This window comes from Sitophilus oryzae, unplaced genomic scaffold, assembly GCF_002938485.1.
Source record: "Sitophilus oryzae breed Bouriz unplaced genomic scaffold, Soryzae_2.0 scaffold_2008_pilon_pilon, whole genome shotgun sequence".
NCBI classification, from domain to species: domain Eukaryota; kingdom Metazoa; phylum Arthropoda; class Insecta; order Coleoptera; family Curculionidae; genus Sitophilus; species Sitophilus oryzae.
The window spans coordinates 2687650-2703737 of NW_022146734.1; the positions used below are offsets into that span (position 1 = coordinate 2687650).

Genomic DNA, 16088 nt, shown 5'->3' on the forward strand with positions numbered 1-16088 from the left:
GCGTTTATACAACATCATCGTAATCATAACTTTGAATGAAAATACAGTTGAGAAATAACCTAATTTTCTTATTTTTTTTTTATTTCATAATCATTTTAAAAATGGATTTTTGTTTAAATTTTACTTGTACCATCCTTTTCTCGAAGGTATTAGCGGCACTTTTAACCACCCTGTAACAATATTTTTTCCCATAGCGAGTTACGTTTTAAAAAATATTCAGAAATTACTATTTCAAGGAATTTATTACGAGTAGAAAAAATATTGTGCTGGGTTGGCGTTGGTTTCTATGTAATTTGACAAATAAATAAAGCTGTGTCTCTTTAGTTGTTAGTTTTGAGTCAACATTTTTTAATTCTCTTTCGTGTCGATTGCTGATTGAATTGGGGCCAGAAATGGCTCAAAACGAAATAAGTAAATTACCAACAGATATTCAGGCTGAGGCGAAAAGCGCCATATCCAAACTACTTCCATTTAAATCCCGAATAACTTATGAAAAGTAATACAAAAATTTTTAAAAATGGAAGCAATTAAAACTTGCGTGAAGAAAAGAGACGTGCGTGAAGAAATAATTTTTTAACCTATCCTCGCTGTTAAAGTATCATTTAATCTACCCTTGCGGTTAAAGTACTATTTTATCTTCTATTTTTGATAGATACCTATATGACAATTTTAGCAGTTACTATGGAAAAAAGTCTTTATTATACCCCAAAGCCATATTTAAAACCGTTTTTAATCGTACTTTACACCCCTTTCCCATAAAACACAACACATATCATCGCACGCTGTTCTTTGCATTATTTACTAACTTCCGCTTGTTTCGCGGCTAAAATGAAAGACACCGCTTCAAGGCTAAAAGTGAGAAGGTGGAGGAAAGAACTTAAAACAACGAAGGGTTAGACAGAGAGAGAGAATTCTCTCAAAACTTTTACAATTACGCCATCCAACTTTAGCAGTTAGCGCCAAAGCTGGTTGCGGCATTAGTAAGAAACCGAACTTTTCGGGGTGAGGAGGAGAAGAGGAGAGGTTTGCTCTCACTCACTTTACACAATGAGCTTGTAAAGTATATATTTTTGAGCGTTTTCTTTGGCCAGACAGGTTGTTTCGTCAGGGCTTTGTGTGCGAGGCCCTTTTTGGGGTTATTGTGGCACAGAAAGTTGGTATAGGGTTAATCTGAGTCGGTTTGAATTGTTTTTGGTTTGAAATCAGTCCATGAATTGCTAAATAATGTGGATTTTACATCTAAGCATAAATACAGATAAACTAAAGGTTCTAAAATATTTTATATTGCCTATACCAGGTACGTCTCAAAAGTGGCTCACCCCTAACTTCTTTATTTTTTCAGAATTGTTTTCATTCACACTTCCTGTTTTACCGGAAATGACTACAACTTTTGATTTTTAGATAGCACTCTTGGTTTTGCTGTTTTTTTACTTTATTCGATAGAAAATGACACTCTAAATAGAATGGCATATCATATACATATCAACTTTTGATATTTTCGCTTTAAAAAAATCGTATTATAAATCTCAATCTAGAGTGCCATGGCTGTGTTAAAAACATTGATTTTTATTCAAGGAGCCTTGGAAAAATAAATTTGATTGTCTAATGTTTTTCGTGTTTTGTCCTGGCCCGTTAAAAGATGCACAAGTCGTATTTTTAATCATATCTCAGTTTTTTCAAATGGAACAAGGGTGGCTCATTACCATATTTGGAAAATGCTTTTTTTTACGAATAAATTGGTACCACACACTTGGTATTTCGAGTCAAATTATCATTATGAACCGCATGTTATAATTTCAAATAATCCATATGAGAAAATGTCAAAAGTTGACATATGATATGTCATTCTATTCAAAGTGCCATTTTCTATCGAATAAGGTAAAACAAATACCGAGGGTGCCATGTAAAAATTAAAAGTTGTAGTCATTTCCGGTGAAACAGGAAGTGGCTAAAAACAAATGAATACTTCAATCAATCCCAATTTATGTCATATACTAACATAACAAATCTCGTTTTTTATCGAAAAAAATAAAAAAGTTGTAGGGGTGAGACACTGTTTGTTGACATTTATTTACTGCATTTCCGACTCTCACTGTAACATATACACTATATTTTGAAGGAAAAGAATGAAGAAAGTAATATGAAAATCAATGCCATCCATTTTTCGAGTTTATTTACCTAAATATTTCAGAATGCTTCTGAAAATATACTACTGCGATAAAACACTATATTTGGAATATATTCACTTTTACGGCATATCTATACGACTCCGTAATACCACTTCGATTTTATATTGAAATAAGAGGATCCAATGTTTCTTCGTTTTATTTTTGACTACAATTTCAAAATACATTGTCACGAAAAGGGTAGATTTTCATAAGAACATTCGATATTTTAATTCAATGTTGAAAACTTTTTTTTACCAAACCTCATTTATCAATATAATAATTAATACCCATGGAATATTGACATTTTAGATTTTTTTTAAAGCAGCAAATGGTCCAAATGTACAAAATGCATTTTCTGAAGAGATAGGTAAAATGGTATGACAATTTGACAATTAACTGTGCATCTGATTCTCGTAAAATATAGAGGGCAATATACAATAAACAAGTTATTGTCGTTTAAAGCTAGTACTTATTTAATATAAATTTTTAGACACAATATCCTAACACAATATCTGATCAATAAATAAATTTCAGTAAATATTTATCATTAAAAACTTTTATACCCTTGGAGAAATGAAGCCTTAAAATTTTTACTATAATTTAACAAAATTAAATACGAGTATATTTAAAAAACGATAAGGTTTAAGTGTGATAAACCTGAATCAAATTTACTTTATTTCAATCGTAGAACCTAAAAATGTAATAATGTACAGAGTGTTCCATTTAAAAAATGCAACTATAATATTTTTTATTTATTTCGGACACTCTGTATCTTGTAAAAATATATTTAAATTGTAGCTCTAATAGTCCTTCAACGAACTCACAACAAAATATAATCGTTTAGCTACAATACTCTGTGTAGAAACTATGCCATATTTAACAAAACTCATTAAACTCATAATTATTCTCCTTGAATATTGTTAAAAAAACTGTCACAATAATGAAAGAAACTAATCCAAATATTTTTTCGTCTAAAAACTTTTTAATTCAAGCTCGAAACGATTTTTTAATAATCCTTCTTGCGAGGGAAAAATAACGACGAAAAAAACCTCCGTCCTTTGAATGGGTGGAAAACGCCAAATGAAAATAGTTGTTTTTCTTCAAATTACTTTTTTAATTAAGATCGCAAAGGCGAAAAATAGCGAGGCCCGCCTCGAAAAACTGGAAAACTGTTCGTGACATCTCTATATTTCCGCCTTGTTTTCGACTGTTCCGCGGAAAATGTTGCAGGCAAATTAGTTTATTACTTGGATTTAAGTGACGTTTCGGTTTTCTTCTGTTGCAGAGAGACGCCCTCAATTTGGAGCCGGGAAATGTGGCCAGTTGCGTCTCCAAAGGGAAAACAGAGGTAAGTTGATTTTTAATAAAAATAGTTTCTATTTTTTTTTGGTAGGTAATTCAAATTTACTGACTTGAATTGAAAGAAAAACTAATTGAGTGTAAAAGTGGCCTTTTTATGTGTATATATATATAATATCTACTCATTTAAGCTGTGGAAATTTTTACTTTCATTATATAATTAGAGGGTGGCACCTCTCATATGCCGCAGAGGCTCCAAGGAGCATGACAGCTTGTATTGAAATGAAATTTTGCGAGCATATTATGTAGATTCATTTAAAGCAGTATTTAAAAATATAGAGTTTTTTACAGGGTGTCTAAACAAAAGTTCCACATTGCATTTTTTGTAATGGATCACCCTATATATCAATTGATTTTCAGATTCTAGCTGAAAAAATAATGGTGAGTTTCATTAGAGAAGTATATGACTAAAATGTAAGTTTTTTGATTGTACAATTGATATTTAACGTTTTCTAAAAATCAAGAACACATTTTAAATTTCAATAAAACGTACCTAAATTGGAATTTAGCTGGTATATTGTAATGCTGGTAATATGTAATTAAAATAACTATTGTTTGTCAAATCAAACTAAAAATTGACGCAAAAAGGTATACAGAGTAATACAAAATTAATATTGAACATAGGTCGCCTTTAAAAGCAAATTACTTTTTTATTTTAAATGGAACACTCAATATATTATTGCGATATTCAACGGAGAATTCATTAGGGTTACCTACCCCTTAAACAATGATTTTCATAGATATTTTCATTTTTATGATTTAGTGTCAGTAGATATTTATTATTTGATAAAATCTAAGTGGCTGTGAGATACGTGATGTTACTTCAACATAGCTGTCAAATTAGTTCGCTTTTAACAACTATTTATCATTCTGTATCAGTTAAAATAAAAAATATTATCAGAAATTTGTCGAAAATGGAAACTTATCCTACATCAGAGAGAATTGATATGATTCTATTAATTAGTGATTCACCAATTAATAGAATGCTTAAATGCCCTTGATTTATCTAGTTTGGACATTTTTAGCCGAGCATACCAATAGGTATGGTAGGCTCGAGGGGTGTCTCACTCGGTTAAAAAATGTACACGTACTGCCAAAATATCCTTCCACTGCTAAGCGACTGCCAATGACTATGAAGAAGACTGCCTATGACTGTCATGTAATTATTATAGGCGACTGCCATAAGACTGCCAATAACTGCCAGCGACTGCCAAGAAAATGTACATGTAATTCCAATAGTTAGACACTCCTCGGGTAGGCTATTAGGATCGGCAAAAAAAAAGTTTTTTTAATTTCACTCAAAATGAGTTATTTGGGTCATAAATGACCTAAATACAAAATATTTTCATGGTGTCTGTCTGTCCGTCTGTCCGTCTGTCCGTCTGTCCGTGTGTAACACGATAACTCAAAAACCGCTGAACCGATTTTAACCAAATTTGTTACAAAAATACTGTGGCACCCGAGAATCTGGCCATTAGTTTTTGGTGGGGGTGGGGGGTTGGTAAGGGGGTATGGGAAGGGGTTAAAAATTTTAAAAAATCGTAACTCCAAAATTACAGTAGCTAACGAAACGCGGTTTTCAAATTAAGATTAGGAATAATGTTTGCAACAAAATTTGTAATAACATCAAAATCAGTCAAAGTCGCAGTTTTCGAGATATTAACATATTTTAGTATGGGCGGCTATACGTTTCTCCCGGCGCCAATTTTTTTTTATTGAGATATGTTAAAGACAGTCAGTATTTAAAAAACTCGATCAATTATTTTCGACAACATGAGAGAAATGATTGTCGCTGCTTTTCGAACTACAACTCCAGAATAAATTAAAATAAAAAGATTTTTAGAAAAAAGAATCATTTTATGCAGTGAAGAGAAAAGGAAGCATTTTGAGCATTTGATTTCATCTAGCTAATTTTTGTCACATAATTATACGTTTATAACTATTTTTAATTCTGTAAAAACTAAAATATGTTTTATCTTAAAAATATTTTTATTACCGTTGAATATTTTACTCTACATCTTTTAATTTTTGTTAAATTAACGAAAGGTATATGACAGCCACCTAGATTTTATCAGTTAATAAAATCTACTGATACTACTGATGGAAAATCATAAAAATCAAAATATCTAGAAAAATTTTTGTTGAAGGGGTAGGCAACCTTAATAGTATTTTGAAGATATATGAATTCTCCATTGAATATCGGAATAATATACTGGGTGTTCCATTTAAAGTAAAGGAGTTACTTGCTTTTACAAGTGGCCATTGTTCAATATTAATTTTGTCTCACTCTGTATAACTCTTCGCGTCAAATTTCAATTTGGTTTGACATACAATGGCTACTTTAATTAAATATTGGGCTACATCTGCAGGATAAATTACAATCTAGATAGCTGTTATTGAAATTTAAAATGTATTCTTCATTTTCACAAAATATGAAATAAGTCGAAAACCTTACATATTAGGAATATACCTCTTTAATAAAACTTATCTTTATTTTTTTCCTAGAATCCAAAAATCAATTAATATATAGGGTGTTCTATTACAAAAAAACAACTTTGATACGTAACTTTTTTGGGGACACCCTGTACAGCTTTCTATATTTTTAAATAAATGCTCTAAATTAATCTACATCTGCTCCCAAAATTTCATTTCGATATAAATTACCGTTCTCCTAGGAGCATCCGAGTCGTATGAGAGGCGCACCCTGTATTTCGGGTCTCTCTTAAAAACAAAAAGACAAATCATTAGAAATATATCTACATATTTCATGCTCTAAGGTCGATAAAGATTTATCTTCTACGATTCCCTATGAAATCGATCCCGATAAGTACTCCACCGCCGCCTTAATCTGACGAAAATAGGTCTGAAGGTGGTGTATTAAAACAGGTGAAACGTTCGTCGGGCTGGATTTGACGTTGCCCCGGAGTAGTGACGTAAACCGGATTAATCCGGGGTAAAATTAAACGTCACGGGTCGTTTCTCGGGTCGGAGTAGTAGCGGAAGGCGCGGATTTCGTAATTGCAATCATAACTTTGGCTCGATAATGCGTGTAATGGGTAGAGAAGGCTGAAAAGGAAGATTTCCAAGGGCTGGTGTCTGTTATGTAAATTATTTAGGGTAGGAAATTAAGTTACATCATCTGGAGACGATATAAAATTGAAAGAAAAGTTAATCGAGTGTGAAATTAGTCTTTTTATGTTTATATCTAAGCATTTAGGCTGTCGAAAATTTTATGATTTGTTATATTTCGGATTTGTCTTAAAAACAAAAAAGAAAATCATATTTTCCACTTTCTAAGAGGCACATTCTTCCTTCTCTGAGTGTAATTTTTAGTGTATTACAATACAATAAATACAACTGGAATACCAACCGGGAAATTAGATATACATTATATGAAAAAATCTATATACGGAGTGTTTAAAAAAATATGTGCCATTTTTCGTGGAGTGCATTATAATTTTCAGCAATCGTGTAATTTTTTTATTTATAAAGATTTTCACATACTGTCTGCGAAGAAAACATAGCAGAAATATTAAGAAAGTTTTTGAAAAAAAACTACAATCAATTATTTTTAATGAATTCGAGTTCTAATAGCGCGACCACTGTCGAACACCAACTCAATTCCACTTATTTTTACCAAAAGTGTTTCTAACTTGCACTTAAAAAATTACAAGCTATAGTGAAAATTACAACGACGCATTAATAAATAAACAAATAAAGTATCACGAGACGTAAGAACGTAAGACGTAGACGTGAAGCTGAACGCATGATGTAAACTATTCCCTAGAATTTTAAGTACTGACATGGTACTGATTGAGTCGACCGCAATGAATCTGCTATATCCCCTTCCACGTCTCTTAGCAATGTGCACCGTTTCTCGGTTTATTTCATACGTTTGGCAACGTTTTTACTGTTCTCTCTTTGTTCAGTACATTATAAACGCTTTGTACTCTTCCTACATACGGAAATCTCGACCCAAGACTAACCTGTGCCAGCCCTTAGTATATGTATATACTTGGTCAGCATCTATCAATTATAATCGCAAAAATTTAGATTTACAGCAAAATAACGAAGATACAGACTAAAAAACCCAGTATCTTAAATCTGATCGGTATAACAAAGCAACTTTTACTCTTAATTTCTCACAAAAATATTTTTATCATATACTGTGTTTTTCCTTCATCTAGCAGCGATTCTGCAAACTTGATAATAATTTCCAGCAATTTCTCTTTAGTCATAATTTTCTTTTCGGAGGCTCTACCTACGGCTAATACTTTCCAACGCACAGCCGAGAGCTGTTGTTAATGCAAAGTGTATTTTATATTATTTGGCTGAGAAAATAATCCAAACCCGAAACTGATAATTTTTTATAGGTACCGACAAATCATCTCGGTGTAGGTTGACCTTTAGCGCCATCGCACACCTCGCCCTTAAACTTTGAAATACAAAAACACCACGAAACTTCCGCTGCCGCCGCTGCTGCAGCCTGCAAATCTAATTTAATCTGGAACATTATATGAGCCGGATCTGGAAAGAGAAGAACTCCAAGGTTCCATTATAAATTTTCTGGGAGCCAGGCAAGAGGAGGATGAGATATGGGGAAAAGAGACGACGTGACTATTTTACGTACTGCCTATTTTATATTCCGAATAACTTTGGCAACGATGTATGCCGCTTGTCGTTGCTTCGGACCGAACCCAACGATACAGGGTGTTACGAGTACAAATTTAAAGTACGAAGGAAAATACAGTGACCGTCTCATATTAAGATACTCTCTTTGTAGTTAAGTCCATTGTTGTCTATTGTTGGCTATGCAGGCCCAAGTTATCTCTGCTAATTTCCTAATATCCTCTAAGACTGTTAATTCCTCTTGGGTGCCATGCTGTAATTTTTGTGGTCCATCTGTTGTCCGTCCTTCTTGCCCGGTGTCCTGTCTATTGCCACTTGAAGGATTTGATTCTGTAGATGACATCTATTACCCGGGTCTTTTGTCGTATCCACTCTATTCTTTTGCGGCCTTTTTTTGTTATTCCCAGCATATTTCGTTCCATAGAGCGTTACCCGACCTGCAGTTTCCTTATAATATCCGTTTTAAATGTCCAGGTTTTGTATGCAATATGTTTTCTTCTTTGTATACAACGGCTTGAATATGATTGAGTTGCTTCCATAAGTACTTTTTGCTAACTTAATTCTTCTGTTGATTTCTGGTAGTAGACATCCCGAGCTGTGTATTAGTTGTCCCAAATATATACATTTTTCTACTATTTCCAGTGTTGTGTTTTGGTTTGTTTATTAGAATGCCTTTTCTGTCTACTAGTTCGCTGTACATTACTTTAGTTTTTGCTAAATTCATTTTGAGACCTACCATATTGCTGGCTGTATATAGTTCTTTAATTTGTGCTGGTAGTTCTTCAGACCTATTGGCAATTAGGACTATGTCATCAGCGAATCATAGATAATTAAGATATTCTCCACCTATTTTTAATCTTTCTTGGTCCAGTCCAGTTGACGGAAGATTTCTTCTAGTGTTGCTGTAAACAGGTTTGGAGATATCGCGTCTCCCTGTCGTAATCCTTTGCCAGTTGGGAACTCTGGGGTTGTTTTATATATTATTTCTCTTGCTCTGGCTTTTGTATATATTGGCGAAAGTTTCTATACAGACCGGACCACCGTAACAGTAACATAGGCAGAACCGGACGAATTAGCGTATACCCGTCCGCCAGATAAAAAGCAGGCGAAAAAATGCGATAAAATAAAAATAGGTAGATATGTGATAAGAATGTTACAGAATTTGTATTTATTCGTGGTTTAATAGCCAAAACGAATACATATATTCTCGAATGTTTACGAAGTTCGAAGAGATGTTTACGAAGTTCGTGAGAAAATTCAAATTGTAAATTGTAAAATGGTATTTCCAAAATAGGTCTTATCGGGATATACAAACAGTTTTTCCACAAACTTTTGTAAACAGACCAATTCCATCTTTACCTACTATATCAAGAGTTATTAATAATTTTGAAACACATGAGTGCGTGTCCGCACAAAAACACAAAATGCCTGATGTGTTGATTAATGAAGAACAGGAGTTAAAGCAAGTGTTTGGGGTGGTTTTGTGGGGGAGCATATGATTGGTCCGTTTTTTATAAAGGGTAATTTAACTGTTGCAAAGTATTTGGACTTGTTACAGCAGCAGATTGTCGCTATATAGAATTCGTGAGTTATTGGGAGAAAGATTCCACAATGTCTGTTTTCAACAAGATGGTTGCCCTGCCCACAATACCCGTATTGTTCAAGAATATTTGAACAATACTTTTCCCAACCGTTTAATTAGTGAACATGGAACTATTTTGTGGCCCGCTAGATCACCAGATCTTTCTCCCAATGATTTCTTTTTGTAGGGTTATGTAAAATCCAAAGTGTATGGTCATAATAGGGCTAATAATCTGGATGAGCTTCAAGTAAAAATATGAGGGGCTTTCCAAACTATTAGCCCTAATATGTTAGCCAATGTCAGACGGGGATTTTACGACCGCCTAGGCGTCTGTCTAGGACAAGAAGGTGGCATTTTTGAACACTTGTTATAACTTTTTTTATTTGGAGCAATATTTTAGTTTTTTTCGGGTTTAGAGTATTTATTTATTTTTAATTTTGGCTTGTAAACACACTCAAATAACAAATATTTAAGTATTTTCATTTTAAATGTTACCTTAAATGAAGGTAAACACTTAAAATGCAAATTATAAATACTCGGCACTCCTCGCGTCGTATTCCTAGTGTCACGACCGACCCGTCCAAGCACAACTGCAACTGCGTGCTGCCTGACCAGCCGACTAGCCGGCAGTGAATCTCTAGTAGGAACGCAAATCGGGGAAACGTAAATTCGTCCGGCAACTTGCTATGTTACTAGTAGCCTGGTCTTCTCTGTATAAGGCCTGCTAATACCTTGTTTCATTAGGGCTTCTATTATTGCCTTAGGTTATTGAGTCGAAAGCCTTCTCAAAGTCTATAAAGGCTATGCCTAGTGAAAGTTCGTATTTTTTTTGTTCGGCTGATGCTTGTTTTCGTGGTTGTGCAGCGCCTAGCGTGTTTTGTATTTTGTTGTTTATTATTTTTGTGAATATCTTGTATGGCTTGGTTTAGTATGTACAAATTTAGTATGTAAATTTTAGTATACAAACTTGCTGTATAATGGGCTTAGATAAAAAGGCATAAATAGATATTCTCACAACATCGGATTGCGCTGATTTTTTATATCCGAATATATAAAATGTCCTGTCAGTCATTAAAATTCACAAGCAAAATGCATTTTCCGTCATTTTTTGGACGTTGTCTGTCGAAATCTTCTCAGAGAACAGTTTGACAGACTTTTCATAGTCCAATAAGTTTGTCAGTGGTTTCACCCTGTACGTTTGGCGATATATACGTACATAAATACGCCTCCGACTGCGCTACGCGTTTTACTAAATTGGATACAAATCAGCATTAGGGCGCTTATTTATCGCCCTGAAGTTGGCAACTGTTTGAATTCGCCGTAACGACTAAATTACCAGCAGCCAGCGGCAGGCTAACTTCTCATTGTTGGTTGAATCTTTCTATCTTCTCTATCGCTTTTCACTCACGTCTGCGTACTATCATTTGTTTTCAGTAGCCGGTCGGTATTTTCCGTGCATATAGTTGATTTATTAACACAGAATGCGATCCTAGATCATATATTCTTACGTGGATAAGTAAATCACTACTGAAACTGTCACAAACATATCAACGACTTCCATTTGTCTTCTTTTTTTGTTGCACACGCGGTGCTTCTACTCTATCTATGCTTGTCAAGGACCCCTATCGTCCACGCGCCAAATTTGAACATTAATTTTAATAATTTAATTAGTAAAACGCATATATTTGAACAATAAATTGAATGTTTACTGTCACAAAAATTAAATTATATAAAAAATACATTTAGCCACTCCGTACGAATATCAATATTCTTAGAAAGTATGCATGTGGTTTAATATAAATAAAAGAACAACTGAATACTTTACTTGCCTATGAAAAGATAATTCGGGGACCTTTATATTAGAACTTCCACCCACCAAAAACTTTCTAGTCATTTTTACGAGTATTTAGAAAGTCCAACGAAAAAAAATAGAAATATAATTGCACAAACTTAAAATTAATTTCTCACTGAACACACTTGCATCCTTGGCTATATAAAAGCGGTCGATAAAAAAATAAAAGAGCAATTAATACCAACTTTTAAAATAAAAATCGCAAAAAACAAGCGTCGTTACACAATGGAAATAAGATTATGACATATGATTATGACAATATGATGACAATGAAAAGTTGGTTTCCATAACAATGTATAATTTGTACTTTCTAAACCGTATAAAATTGTGACGATTTTGGAAATACGTACAACTTTTAATGCGCATGCGTAAAGTAAGGTCGTCGTAAAAGACAAACCTATTGAACGATTCATAAGTGCAATAAAGAAGGTTTGAAAATGGCATGTCGTGATGGCGTTGATTAAAATGGCGTTGATTTATCCACGTAAGTATATATGATCTAGAATTTTTTAGAATTTAGAATGAGTGGGAGGGGGGTTAATCACTTCGATCTTACAGATCCATTGTGTCCCCCTTTCTTGAATCATAACTCATCATACAGTCCCAGGGCTTTGACAAAAGCCAGTATCTGGGACGGTTTTATAGAGGGTAGTTCTCCATCTCCAATATCAGTCGTACCAAAATTCATGGCACGAATGGTTGTCGTCTCGGCGCACTCAGTGATGGGGTGTACTGGTGTTTCACCATCTTCCCCACAGAATCTGCATTCGCCGTTTCTTCTTAGTTTCAATCTACTGAGGTGTTCATTGAGGAGACAGTGTCCTGTTAAAAACCCCGTGACAATCCGAAGATTGTTCTTACTCAGACCCAGCAAGATCTGTGATTTTTCTTGATCATAAGCCCTCAGAAACTTCTTCGAGTGTCTTAGACCATTGCAAGATTTCCATTCCAGGTTGCGGATGGAATCTTCCAAGTTCTTGAGTTCCGCCTTGAGTTGGTTACCACTTGGAAAGCAGAAAGGTTCTGGTCCAGTTAGTGGAGTGTTCGCTCCTTTCCTAGCTAGATTATTTGCTTTTTCATTGGCTTCTATCCCTTGGTGAGCAGGCACCCAGTGTAGGAGATATATGATCTAGGAATGCGATCTGAAAAAAATTAGACCAAATGCGTCTGGAAAAGAAACACTTTTTAACTAATTTTAAAGCAAAAACTAATAAAAAATTAATTATAATTTCCGTAATTGCGTCGGCCAAGCCAATTTCGCCATTTTCGAGTTTTGTTAATGTAAAACTTTACAAGGAAAACTACCACTTGGGTATTGCGTTTTATTTCGAAGAACGGGGCCATGCTAACGTTTAATTAAAAGTTTTTTCCACGATCTGACTGCTCTCGGTAATTATAGGCAAAAAGAAGTTTTCTCGGCGATTTTCCTTTTTCTTTGCGCTCTTCTAAGCTAAGAGGCATTTGGTATTTAATATGAAAATTTTACATATTTAAACGTGAATGTATAATGCATCACTCAAAAGATGATGATATTGTTGCTGACGATGATGGTTATATGTTGTACCATATACAGGGTTATTTACCTCATTCGCCACGGAGTATTGTAGCCACACGATTAGATTTTTAGAAATTGTGCGGGATTGGATCATTGGAGGACTACTAAAGCTACAATTTAAAATTATTTTGAAAAAGTACAGAGTGTCCCAAATAAAAAGCATCCATGTTGTATTTTTACAGTGCAACACCCTGTATATTATTACATTTTTAGTTTCTACGATTAAAATACAGTTTTTCTATTTACTATTTTTTTGCGTTACATTATGAAAAATAATACTACCTTATACAGAGTGTCTAAAAATTTATTTTAAATAATGACTAGCTTTAAATAGCAATAACTTGTTTAATTTAAATGGAATACCCTGTATTATCAGTATACCCTGTATATATTTACGAGAATCAGATGCACAATTTAATTATCTATCAAATTGCATTATATCATTTTTTACGTATCTCTTCAAGTTTTCGTAGAAAAGGCATTTTCTTATAATTTAGACCTCATTTATGAATATACCCATGGAATATTGACATTTTAGATTATTTTTAAAGATGTAACAAATTTTCAAAGAGTACAAATACTAATATTGTCGATATAGTTTGCTTATTTCATTAAAGAAGTCGCGGGTACACGCTAGTTTAAGTGTAAAATTAATTCGAACTCTAGTGTGTAGTTGGTTTACTTATGAAGAATATACTACACATTTTCTTATATTGCTATTTTTTTACCGCAAATGGTAAAATCATAACTAAGAGCTTCTCGCCCGTCGAGTGAGATGCACCCTGTACACTGCTACACAATTCAGGATCTATGCGGATCGAGGGGCAGGGCGTAGGTAGATCGCAATGTGTAGGTATAGACGAGTGGCGGAATTTTGGCTTTTTTTATATCGCAATTTGTAAACAGCGCTTATTTGTAAATGACCACCGTTTTTAGAGAGGTATTTTAGATAACAATCGATATTTAGAAATGTTTTGACACCCTGGAAATACTACCATCGAGCCCGTCATTGTTGCAACTTGCAACTGCGTTAATACGCCTGGCGGTGAGCGTCTCATACTCTTTCAGATATTTAGCAGTAAAATAAAGAAACCTGTTATTTTTAAGCTGTTATTTTAAGCTGTTTTTTATAAATAACTATAACAGTTTCAACTGTTATCTAAAAATAACAGTTTTGCCCATCACTAATTAAAAGCGTTACTTCAATTTTTCAAAAACGGTAAAAATCAAATTTTCCTTTATTTTTAATCGTAGAAACCAAAAATGTAAAAATATACAGGGTGTTTTATTTAAAAAATACAAATTTGATAACATTTTTTACTTGGGACACTGTGTACCTTTTAAAAATAATTTTTAATTTTAGCCTCCTTTGGTAGTCCTCCAAAGACATTACCACTAAGAATTTATAAAAAGCTAATCATTTGACTACAATACTCCGTGTCGAATGAGGTGAATAGCTCTATATACATGGATAGTAGGGGTGGGAATTCTAGTTCCTTGGGAGGAACTAGTTTCTTAGTTCTAGTTCCTCCAGAGGAATAGTTCTTGGAACTAAGTCTTTAGTTCACAATAGTTCCCGACTAACATTGACATCCCCGTTGCTTGCTAATGGGTTTCGTAGTCAGTCAGAACTATTCACAGTATGATTTGTTTAATTTTTATAATGTACGAAATATAACGAGACGTATAACGTCTATCTTAAAAACATATAGGTAAGTTTTATTGCAGATAAAAAAATTAAAAAAGAAACTCAAATCAGAGTAAAAAACTAAATCACAAATCAATTGTAGCAAATATTACGAAAATTTTACGAAAAATTGAATTTTTCCTCACTTCAAGCTTGTCTAAAAATTCAGAATATCTACTTCGTTTTATAAGATATCTCTTAATTTTAGAGACCTAAAGTGAAACATTCCCATAAAATATTTAAAGAACAAACTAAAAATCAAAAACAGTATCCACGACAATTTTCTGTGGTAATTACGCCGGCACTAGTTTTTTAATTAGTAACTATTATATAATTAGGTAAACTTCCCGTGAACTAGTTTTTTAATTAGTTCCTCTAGGTCCGGATCCGATAACATACGACTGGCACTGAGGAACTAGTTCTGTGAGAAACTAGGATCTAATTCCTTTCATTCCGGGGTCGGAATAGTTCATTGGAACTAGTTGTTCGTTCACGAACTACACACCTCTAATGGATAGTAATAACTATTTCCTTAATAATTTTATTCAAAAAGTATTTAACCTCTAATTAAAACTCTAACCGCACTCTCATCCCAATGGCCGGCCACCTTCACAAAATTATGCTAAAGCCGCATATTAGAGGAAATGCAAGAAATATAGCGTGGATAACGTCATATTCAAGGCCTGACTGTTTTGACAGTTCTACCGAAGTGGTCGAGAATTAGTAGTCGTAAACAAACCTATGGTTTTCATTAGTTTCGCAACAAATCTGTGCTTTTTACGCGTTTCTATGCTAATAAAAATATACTAAATAATTTTGAGTGTACTCTGAGTGAATAGTGAACTATCTAGATCCGATTCATAACATCGTACCCGCGAAAAAAACCATACTTTCGGTAAAAATTATAGTAACACCGGCGATGCGGGCTGTGTGTCCGGGCTAGGAAAAAGTTGGGGAATTTATATAAAAATACATACTTAATAGCGTTAGTGTTAGTGGATAGTATTAAACCAACGTAAGTGACGTGTATTTTTAGGTAAAACAGTTTTCGTTTCTTTATTTTTTCTTTGTGAAATAAAAAATGCCGCGACATTGTTCTGTGCCTGTGCCTTGTAGCAGCAATTATAATAAGTACTCAGGATCTGTCTACATTCTCTTTCCCAACAATATTAACCGTAACTAGGTCACGTCCAAAACCTACAGAAGATGCTACCTAAAACCTACAATTTTTCCAAATCAACCCTCTTATATGACTG

The 16088-nt window shown here is 33.7% G+C and overlaps 1 protein-coding gene across 2 annotated transcripts in view; it reads left to right on the forward strand.

The window, feature by feature from the left end:
- Nucleotides 1–16088, forward strand: part of LOC115884045 (semaphorin-2A) — a 443601-nt gene that overhangs the window by 284661 nt on the left and 142852 nt on the right. For both annotated transcript variants that reach the window (XM_030902489.1, XM_030902488.1), the window contains exon 3: nucleotides 3454–3516. In XM_030902489.1, coding sequence (XP_030758349.1) covers nucleotides 3454–3516 — 63 coding nt within the window. The remainder of the gene's footprint in view (nucleotides 1–3453; nucleotides 3517–16088) is intronic.